The sequence below is a fragment of the Pseudorca crassidens genome, chromosome 2 (assembly GCF_039906515.1).
Source record: "Pseudorca crassidens isolate mPseCra1 chromosome 2, mPseCra1.hap1, whole genome shotgun sequence".
Lineage (NCBI taxonomy): Eukaryota > Metazoa > Chordata > Mammalia > Artiodactyla > Delphinidae > Pseudorca > Pseudorca crassidens.
Window position 1 is genome coordinate 129,199,218 of NC_090297.1, and position 10,754 is coordinate 129,209,971.

The following is a 10,754-nucleotide window of genomic DNA, read 5'->3' on the forward strand; positions in this document are numbered from 1 at the left end:
GGGGATTACCTAGATTTCAAGCTCCCCCTGCCCTCTCAGGATGCCTACCATCTTTCAAGATGAAGCAGTGACATATCTCCCTTCTTCACTTTCTTGACCCAGATGTGTTCGCTGGTAGAGAACAATTGAAAGCCTCATTTTACCAAATGCCCAACAGCATCTCTATCCATTTCTCCTTTCCTTGTCTTCGTTTCAGGTGGCAAAGTCCATTCGTAATTGTGAGATATGGGAGTAGTTGTATTTATTTTTACTTCTATTCACAAACCAAAATAGGAAGAACTATAAAGGATAACATTTTAGTTAACACAAGGGTTGGCTACTCTGCCCATGAAGATAATAGTGTTCAGAGCAACTTCCCTGATAAGAACCAGGAAGGGCCTGTTGGCCTTGAAGGTCACTCTGCTGGGGTTCAGCGAACGGCCAGCAATGCCAATGACGGTACTTGCTGCTGCTTCACTGCCTTCCTCGTTTACCTGCAGGTCAAATAGGAAACAAACTGCTACATTAGCTACTCTGCAGCTCATTACAGGCAGGTGAATCATCCATCGACACAGCAATTCCTCAAAATGCCATTTGTTTTCCATGTGAAAGTACACTTGGGTCAGGTTGGGTTCCCTCTGGAACCCTACTTTTAGTCTTTCTTTCATCCACTGAATATTGATGTAAGCACTTGTATTCATCCAAGCCTTGTGCTGAATAATAAGTGCCAGGGTCCATCCAGATAATCTCTAAACCAGAAATCTGGATGTATACGAGGTTGTCACATTTCTGGCTGGCACCATTGTATATGGTATCGTACTAGATACTAAAAGACATTTTGACTCCAGATTAGAGCACTATAGTTGAGGTAGTTTCACTCCTGGAGCATCAAGATCCCAGATACAACTACTGTAAGCAGCCACTCAGGAACTAGGGCCTATGAAAAGAGGAGGGTCCTCTGGCAGGATGAGATGAGTACTTCTTGGAGTAACAGACTGAAGTGATGGTATTTGAACTTGCTGATAAGTAGAACTGCACAGGTCTGGAGGGAGATATCTTTAGAAAACTTTGTTTGGGGACCCAGAATGTCACTAAAACTCTGTCCCTGCCTCTAATGAAAGCACTTCAGATTCCTGAGTCTTGAGGAGCTGGTTGATGCTGTTCTCTCCCTCCCTCCTTCCTTACCACCTCCCTTCTGGCCATACTACCTATTTCATGATCATTCTAGTACTAAATTTATGAGCAGACTGGAGCTTTTGTAAGACCAGGATCCTTTTATTCGAATCAGATTCTGGTTTATTTAATGGCTTCTCAGGAGATCTGCAATCAGTTGGGGTGTATGTATTGGGTTCCCAAGAGCCATGGAGGAGCCTTGCATCATTGTTTAGTTGGCTCAAGTAGACAAAATGAATGTAAACTTCCGCTTCTTCTTAATAGTTATTCAAGGCCCTCAAGGAGGTCTGAGCTGACCACTTCTATTTGGGGTCCTTGGAAGAAGATTCTCAATCACAGTTAAAACCCTGAGGACTCATCTTCCCTTGCAGCCTTTCTAAGTGCTCTTTCTTCCATAATCCATATGGTATCGGTGTTGTTTTTACTTCCAAAACCATGAATCCAGTACTCATGTAAAATCCCCTGTTCTGACCTCAGTATCTTTAAGATATATCCCTCTACTCTTGCTGTTGTCCTACAGGTCACTAATATCTATTGTCCTATGGATTATATTCCCACATTGAGGATTTTGTTGCCTAGCCCGTAGCCTTTCTGTCTATCCTAACTCCTGATATCATGTGACCTAGGCAATTAAAATATCGTGGTAGGAGACCCATTCAATACTCTAACCTCCCATGTCTTTCATCTCATCAAACCCAATGAGCATTACCTTCACTTAAGGAAACCAGTCCATGGCTACACCTTGAACTTGCCATCTCTCAGAACATCTGGACTTTTGAGATTATAATTACATTATCCTTCTCTCAGACTATATAACCTTCAGTTTTTTTAAGCTATCACACTTCCTCACTCCATTACAATTACTCTGACCTCCTCCTGCCCCTTGATCCCTCCGCTTTCCTCCTAACTACATATTTCCCACTGAGCTTGGACTCTGCAACTATATTTACTAGCATGATGCCCTGAAACCTTCCTCTCTGACCACAATCTTCTTTCTTTGCAATTTCCTCAATCCTGTGACCTTCTCTAACATTGCCCCATCACATTTCCCTCATAGCCTGGTTCTCCCAAAGAATAATCTGTATAAATGGTTCCCAGACCTGGTTGTGCATCAAAATTCCTTGAGGAACTTTGTAAATATACAGATTCTCAGACCCAATCCTGAGTCAAGCTCCCCAGAAAGCTAATGCCATTGATCTATATAGCTCAGTGTTTGAGAACCAGAAGTTCTAAAGGCTTTATACAACTCTTACTCTAGTAAAGGTTTCCATGGGCATCTTAGTTGGGGCAACACTAGGTGAAGCAATACTGAACCATTTTCTTCACTATGGAACTGCTCAGACGTCGGCACTCCAATGTGCATTATTTCTTGTTAATTTCCCAAGAAGAGGATGTACATTTATTTGACCATCTAACTTTCTGTTACCTGCAGTATAGTCTAGAGCTCTGGTTTTCTGGAACACACTCTAGGACACAATCTACACTCACCAGCTCCCCTTCCTTACTTTCCATTTGCTCTTCAGCCATTACAACTAGGCATGTGCCCCTACTGCTCTGTCCAAATTCCTCAGGGAAAAGTCACCTCGGTCACTTTTCAAAAAATCTTCTTACTAAATGCTTTCCATTGTCTTAACACTCCTTCCTGGGTTTCCATTAGCTCATCCTCTCCTGGTTCTCCTCCTCTGAATGCCTTTGCTGCCTGCTTTTCCTGTGTCACCTTCCCCTTAATGTCTATGTTCCCAGGAGAGGTAGAGGATGGAGGGTGGAACAATTAGACCATGAGGGCTTCAGGTCAGGGCTATATTGTAGCAGTCCTCGTGGAGGAGGGCACTACAGATTTGGGGTTTGAGGGACACCGCAATCATGCCTTTTTCCACAGCTGTCTCCTAGTGTTCACACATCTGCTGTCTACACTGTAAGAGCCAGTGGAGGAACAACTCCAAAGTTACTAATCACATGAGATATTGATGTATTGAATAAAAAAAGCAGCAGAAGAATAGAGAGCGAAGAGAGGTGTACTCACCTCAAGAAATGCCTTGTGGAATGCATCTGAGACATAGAGGTCCCTCGGGCCTTCTGCAACAATACCTAGAAGGAAGACCAGAGAAAGCTCTGTGAAATGGGAGAAGGTTGGCTTCAACCCACAGAAAGGAATTTAGTTTAAATTAAGAGGTCCTTTGGGGCTTTTTTGAAAAATAGAAAGAAATCCTGGACCCTCACTTAATGATACCCTGAAAAATAAATACATGTTAAAAATAATAAAGTACTTTGGGTTTATTCAGCCTGGCTCCCGTGAATTTAATCTCCTGCTTCAGCTCATGGGGGGGGTTGGGGTGGGGGGGTGAGGACTCTGTTCTTAAAGAAAAACTCACTCCATCTGGTAGGAATGTCTTCCCTTCCAGTGTGGCAACACTTTGGGAGTGGTTTTCAGACTTAGTTTAAAGACAGACCATTAAAGGTAAATCCAATTAACTAACGTTGTAAACTCCTTTTTAAAAAAGAGGTATTTTAGGGAATTCCCTGGCAGTCCAGTGGTTAGGACTCCGTGCTCTCACTGCCAAGGGTTCAATCCCTGGTCGGGAACTAAGGTCCCACAAGCCACACAGTGCGGCCAAAAAAAAAAAAAGAGAGAGATTTTAATGCATATTTTTTAAAGGATGGTGGGTTGGAAGAACCAAACCAACTTAACACCGTTATCAAAGTATCAAAATTGGGAAGGGGGTGACTGTATCTGTCCATGTGACCTTAGAAATCACATGAGCCCTTTGGAATATCAGGTGAAGAAGGGCTATTACATGTCAGCTATGCCTATTTTGTGGGACCCGGATGTCCCTGGCTCTTAATCATATCTGTCTCCTTGCTCTGAATTTTCTGATGCTTTTCAAGTTCTTTTCTACCTGGTCCCATCTCTTCTATCAGTTACAGACTCAAAAGGTTCCAGTGCCATATGGGCCTGTGGAGATCCAAGAGCCAACGTCCCATTTTACAGAAGAGAAAACTGACACCTTGAGAGGGAAGGGATTTCCCTGAGTTAGCAGTAGAACTGGGATTAGAATCCAGGTGTCCTGATTCGCCCTTTTCTACTCTTTCCCCATCTCTTCCACCTTTGGTCAGACTTCTTTGGGGACAGAGAGAGGAGGAAAGTCCTTCCTGCACTCACCTGGGAGCTTGGACTTCTCAGGGCTGAAGAGGTCCTCAAGGCCCATGTCTTGCAGCCGCTCTTTCACGCTGAAGCGGTCCTCAATGCGGAAGCGGGGCATGTGGACCACAAGCAGTGTCTCTGTCAGCTCATCTAGCCACTCCTGCAGCACCTCTGGGGTGAGTTCCTGTTCCACCTTGGTCAGGCTCTTCTCAAGCTTGGGCAGGATGAGCACCATGGTGATGTCATCACCCTTGAAGGGCAACTCAAGCACCTGGGTGCCCTCTGCCACGCGCCGATAGCGGAACTTGCCTTCCTGGTACATCATGAATACCGAACACGACTCCCCATCGGCCTTGTAGAAAAGTTCCTTCCTTGTGTTCTCAGGGCTGAACTTTGACTTCCACAGGCCCTGGAAGAAGACGCCAGGTGGGAGAATCACAAAGCAAGAAGACCAAAAACATCCGTAGGAGAATATTGACATGGGAAGTAGTCACAATATTTTATTATATTAATATGTAAATGTAATTGTTAAGAACAAAGGCTAGAGGGATATGCATGCAAACGTCTTAACACTGACTGTGTCAGAGTGATAGAATCATGAGTGATTTTTTTTCTGTGAACTTTTCTGTATTTCCTAGATTTTCCTAGGTTTTCAGCAGTGACTATTTGCTTTTATAACAAGAAAAATAAAAACAAGAACAACCTACTGGCCTCTTTGCAAGTCTCTTCTGGAGTTTAAATCTAACTGCCTTTTGCTTTCTGCCTCCCACCAGCCTCTTTCTCAAAGGACATCCTCCAAAATGCTGGGCTCTGTTCCTGATGAATAAAGCCAGACAGAGGTAATAACCCCAGGGGGGTCATCTGGGAGTCCTGCTGGGCAGAGAGTGAGGCCTGGCCAACTTTCTGTTCAAAGAAGGAGGGGATACAAGACACTCCTTTGACATTTCTGAGTTGTAATTATCATTCCCTGTCATCTTCTGGCTCTTTGATTTTGGGACAAGTCATTTAACTCTTTGAGTGGTGGCTCTTCATCTGTAAGATTAGGAGCTGGTTATCACTAATATTTGTAGGATGCTTGCTGTGTGCCAGGCACTGCTCCAAGCATTTTATGTGCATTAACTTAATCCCTTCAGTAACCGTGTAAGGTAGATGTATCATTATTACCATTTTATAGATGCAGAAGTCGGGGCATAGAAGAGTCTCAAGTAACTTACTCAAGTTTGCAGTCAGAAATGGAAGAGTCAGAATTTACATTAAGTAATCTGTCTGAGCAGCCCAAGTTCACATTTGTGATGTTATGAAGGTCAGGAGGACTAATAAAAGGCAAAGTGTTCCATAAATTGTAAAGGGCAGTACACATTGTAGAAATGCAACCTACTCCATTCTTAGGGTGAGGGACCCCCTAAGCAACAGAGTAATTGCCAACAGCAGTGACTGGCTAACCCCCTGGGCCCAGTCGGGGAGAAGAGTGTATCTGGAGCATGACCCGGGAAGGGCACAATTCAACCTGTGTTAAGCTGAAGGCCCTCCTGAGTATCAATGGTCTGTTTATTCCCAGGACCTTCTCCCTCAACCTTCCTAAATGTAATAAAGTTGGAACAGTCTTTAGAACTCTTGACTCTCTGAGAAAGACAAAGCCGTCTGCATGATCATGTAACAAGGCTTCTGCAAAGTTTGAGGTTAGTCTGGCATCAGGAGGTTCAGAAGCTTCAGGCAAGAGGAATTTTGAGTCATTGCAGAAGCTGCTCTAGATGATGGAGAAAATCTCATCACTGAGGATTGTCTATAGACTCTGTCATTTTGTTCCAGATTTCAAAATGGAGTTAATTAGGGACAGGAGAAATCGTCACATATATATGAGAATTTATTACCACGCACACCTTGCTGCTGAGCGTGCTGGGTCTGTGAGTGTGTACACTTTGCCTTGGGCCCAGAGACACTACCAGGCCCCCTTTGGACCTCAGCCCAGTAGCCACAGCCCTAGACATGACTCTAGACTCAGCAAATTTGTATTTTACCCAGACCATGCATGTACCATTTCTCAAAAAGATCTACTGACACATGCCCAATGGTATGAAAGAAGGTAAGCTGGAGGGAAAACAAGTCATCCCTGAGGTCTCCCCAGGGACATTTTGAGTACCTTGAAGTAAATGGTGTTGACCAGCACCAAGACAGTGAACTCATTGATGGCTTCTGGGGGAATGACATCAGTGATACGCCCATCAGTCTTGTTGGATATCCATTGGTTGATGGTCACTCTGGACTGCTCTGCATTTCCCTGAGGAGAACAGGAAACAAACCTACGCAACTGTGCTATTCAATTGGCTTCTCCATTTCCCTGTGAAGCACTTTATTTCGTCCATCATCCCTCTGCTCTTTCCCACCATTTGGTTAAGCCATCTCTCTAACCCAGATTGGGGAAACCTCACATATCTAGTGTAGTGTTGTGAATCTTTCATATCGTTAATAAATGGTAACAGAAGAAAGAGAAAGAAAGGAAAGAAAAAGAGGAAGAAATAAAGAAACAGAAGAGGAGAAATATAGTCTGAGAAAAGAAAACAAAATATTATCTTCTCTGACTCTGGAAATTTGAACTCTTATGAGTATTCATGAGATATGTTCTATGGGAAGCTAATGAGTGACACAGGAGTTGGGAGGTGGGCAGGAGAGATGCCCATGTGGTCCAAAAAGTTTGAGAAATACTGATTGAATAAAGTCAGTAGATTTCTTTGTTGCAGGACTTTTATATAACTTTTTCAGAGCAGCTTCTACAATCCAGAGATTACATTGATTTCTCAGGTTTCAAGCAAGAATACATATCCCAGGGGCTCTGACTTATAGTATTATAACACCTCCACCTGCCTTCAACTACCACAGCAGTGTTAATTTGGATCCTGCTTCTCTATCTCTTTAATTTCTGAGTGGAGAAGAAGAACTCTGAGGTCAGGGATGACATCTGCAACTCACCTTGAAGTCCAGGGGCTGGAGCTTGGCTCCATACACCATCTCACTGATGTCCTGGTAGGTCTCATTGAAGGTAAGGGATTTGTCTCCAAAAAGACGGTTGGCTGATACCAACTCAGAGGATTTATTGGCTTTTCGATAGAGTCGGCAGTTCAGTTTGGCAAAGAAAAAGTGGATCTGATCAGATGTCTTCTCAGAGATGGTATCAAACTTAAAAACCTGTAGAAGCCAAAAGAAAATAGCGGTGGGTCTGGTAAAGCAGCCTGGCTAACATGGGTGGTGAGCACAGTGCCCCTCAGCCCCTGACCAATAGTTGTGAGTCCCTTCAAACACAGTGCCTGGCACAGCATAAATGCTCAGCTCATGCTTTCCAGATGAATAAATGGATAAAAGAAGAATAAAGGGTAGGAAGGAGAAAGAGAAAAAGAAACACAAAGAGACTGGGATACCACCCAAAGTCTCTAAAGGGCTCTAGACCAACACATAGATGTTCTCCTGGGTGTTCCAGCAAGGAGGTTAGGCAGAAGGGCTTTGGGTTGTACCTCCATCAGCTGCTTGAGGGTGTTGTCACAGGCACCCAGCTTGGTCATAGCAAAAGCTGTGGAGATACTCAGAGGTGACAGGAAAATGTTGTCCTTGTCATTCTTCTTGTCTGCCAGATGCTGATAGAAGGTGGCGGCAAAGTGGGAATTGGCCTTGGACAGTTCCCAAACCCGCCGGTTGGTGGCCCCGGGGATCTTCTGCTCTGAGCCCTCGCCCTCGGTTGCTTTCTTCTCTGGGGCACGGTAAATACACATGGGATTCATGGGAATGTCCCGAGGCTTGGCTGTGCAGATGTCCTCCCCAGGGCTCCAATGACAGGTCACACAGCTCCAAAGGCCAATAAGCAGCAAGGAGAGAAGACATACACTCCTATAGGGGGACAGAAAGCCGAGTTAAGCTAGGCTGAGAAATCACCTGTCCCACTGCCCACCACAGATTTGCCCCAGTAAAGCATAGATTACCATCCCACCTGCTGTGGCCAGGAGGAGGGCCAAAATCTTTGAAAAGTACAAGGGCCCGGGACAAGTCCAGTCCTGGACTCCTTACAAGTGGATAGTTTCACTTGCCTGGCCATAGTCATGTTGAAATTAGAATCAACTATTGAAGTAACTGAGGTTATTAGAAGTATTGTGTGCCCAAGGCCTCATGCTGGAAGATATAAAGAATGCAAAGTTTCCAATTGGTGAGATGGGACATGCACACAAGAAAAATGGCAGAGAACTTTAGTGCCCAATGAAAACTTAGGTCAGTTGGAGGCGACATTAACAGAAGCTGATTAGGGAAGGACTCAGAAATAGATGGATTTTTAACCTGGATGTTAAAGGATTGGGAGGATTTTGATTGATTCAGCAGATGGATTTCAGCAACATGAGAGGGCTAAGAAGGAATGAATTCTCCTAATTTGTCAATTTCATGATCTCATTTTTTTTAAAAAGTGAAATTAGTTTTATTTACTTTAGCCACAATCAATGTGCTGAAAACACCGGAAGTCTCTAGCTCCAGCCGAATCCTTCCACTGAGTTCCAGACCAGTTGTTTGCTGGACAATTCCACCTGGATGTCCTGCAGATTCCTTAGTGAAATACGAACAAACTGAACTCATAACGCTCACCCACACACGTTTCTCCTTCTGTGTCCTTCAACTCAGCAAATGGGACCCACAGTTACCTGAGAGCCACCCTGGATTTCTCCCTCTTACCCTTCTTATTAGTCACACCCTAGATTCTATGCATTCTGTTTCCTTGTTCTCTCGCTGCCTTAGTTCAGGCCCTCAGCATTTTCTGATTCCTAGAAGTTTTAGTAACTTCCAACGTGTATTCGCTAAAGTAAATAAAACTAATTTCACTTTTTAAAAAATGAGATCATGAAATTGGCAAATTAGGAGAATTGGGACACCCAATTAAGTAAACCAAGAGATAAACGCTCTTGTAATGTTTTTGTAGATAAGACATGAGGGGCCAGGAACTTCCTGTGGCTGACTTGGGGCCCTTAGGTCTAGAGAGGGGAGTCTGCATGAGGGTACTGAGTCTTCTCAATCTTCCCCCAGCAGAAAAGCAGGTTATGCACGCAGTGAAGAAAGGACTCACCAAAGTGGTCTGCTGGGCAAGCGTGGGGCTGGCTGGAAGCTGGGGACAGCTGAGGGGTACTTGGCTTCTTGCATGATCTGAAGTGAACCCTGCAGTCCTTTTAAGAACAGAGGCACAGAATGGGAGAGCAGAGGCACTGAGGGAGCCATGGAAGGCAGGGTGAGGAAGCAGAGAGAATCTTGCCATTCTTCTCCTTAGCTTACTTGCCTCTGTTTCCCATTTTGTCCCTCAGCTACATTTGGAAATACAAGTGGAGGCTGAGGGGGCCCTAGGAGTTCTGTTAAGCACAAAGAAAAACCAAGGTGGTCAAGCCACAGCCTCACTTCTAGCTTCCTGTAAAAAACCAGATCAAGAAGGGAATGTGTGTGATGTTGAGGGCTGCAGTCCTTTGTCAAAGGTCACTGAGACCTTGGGTGGGGGGATGGGGGATGTGATGGGGGTGGGGCAGGGGGGAATTGAGTGGAAGGAGGAGCAAAAAGGGAGTTAGGAGGTCCTCATAGATTAAATTTGTCCTCTTTTCAGATGTATGGAAGGCCCAGCAATTCCCCTTGGAGCATCTCCTGGACTGCTGTGAGGGCTGACACTGATGCAGCATCTCTGTACAAGGGAAGACATCCCCTGTTTCTTGGGTTAAGAATCCAAGGTGTGGCTTAGGGTAAGGCCTTACCCCTAGAAGGGAGTGGGAGGGAGGGCACTTGGAATGACGTCTTCCAAACGAGTCTGATTAAAACTACCACGGAGAGGGCCTGGTCTTCTCGAAGGTGTCGAGGTCATCCTGGTGAGTCCCTCAGAGGTCAGAAAACCCAGTGAGGGCATGCAAAGGGAAAGCTCACCCCTCTTACCTTTTTCCAGCAGCTACAGTTCCTATCCCATTGGAAAGCATGGTTGCTAATCTTCCACAGGTCTGGGCGAGTGGAGATAGTGTGGTTTGAGGCAATCCCTCTGAACTGGTTCTTTCCTCTAAATCTGGATGAGGTTCCAGAGGCTAGGATGGGGGATGGAGCTGGTGAGGAGGGGAGGCCTGAGGTCAAAGGCTGATGACCTGCTCCCAGGGTTAAGCAAAGTGTAGAGCCCAGTGCTGGTTAATTAGTAGAGAAGTTTTGAAGTTCAGTCAGGTCCAGAGAAAGAAGGTCCACCTTTCCTACACATACTCCCTCACTTTCTTCTTCATCTTTATAGAAAAGGAAAAGGAGAACATGTTCACAAATTCAAACTTAGAAAATACCTAGCTGATGAGAACTTTGCAGGAATTTTTTTTCTTTTTTCCTGGTTAACTAAACCAGGAGGTAGAAGATAGTCTATTTTCTACATAAATAAAATAGTATATAACTAGCCAAGTTGACTGTCCAGAATGAGAGGTAGTCTTCT

At 44.6% G+C, this 10,754-nt stretch overlaps 1 protein-coding gene across 1 annotated transcript; it reads right to left on the minus strand.

Moving 5' to 3' along the window:
* Window positions 1-224: 224 nt before the first annotated feature.
* Window positions 225-10,387, minus strand: SERPINC1 (serpin family C member 1). The gene is made up of 7 exons (XM_067728689.1): window positions 10,229-10,387; window positions 7,801-8,170; window positions 7,262-7,477; window positions 6,435-6,572; window positions 4,313-4,703; window positions 3,176-3,240; window positions 225-473 (listed from the first exon to the last, which is right to left on the minus strand). Exons 1-7 carry the CDS (start codon window positions 10,267-10,269, stop codon window positions 297-299), a joined length of 1,398 nt encoding a protein of 465 aa, XP_067584790.1. The 5' UTR covers window positions 10,270-10,387; the 3' UTR covers window positions 225-296.
* Window positions 10,388-10,754: the final 367 nt, after the last annotated feature.

Coding starts and splice junctions, on each gene's coding strand:
- SERPINC1 (XM_067728689.1), bottom strand. CDS start 10,269: ATGCTTTCCAATGGGATAGGAACTGTAGCTGCTGGAAAAAG. Junction 7,478..7,800: donor CCCTCAAGCAGCTGATGGAG/GTACAACCCAAA, acceptor TGGCTTCTACAG/GTTTTTAAGTTTGATACCAT. Junction 474..3,175: donor TCCACAAGGCATTTCTTGAG/GTGAGTACACCT, acceptor TTTGACCTGCAG/GTAAACGAGGAAGGCAGTGA.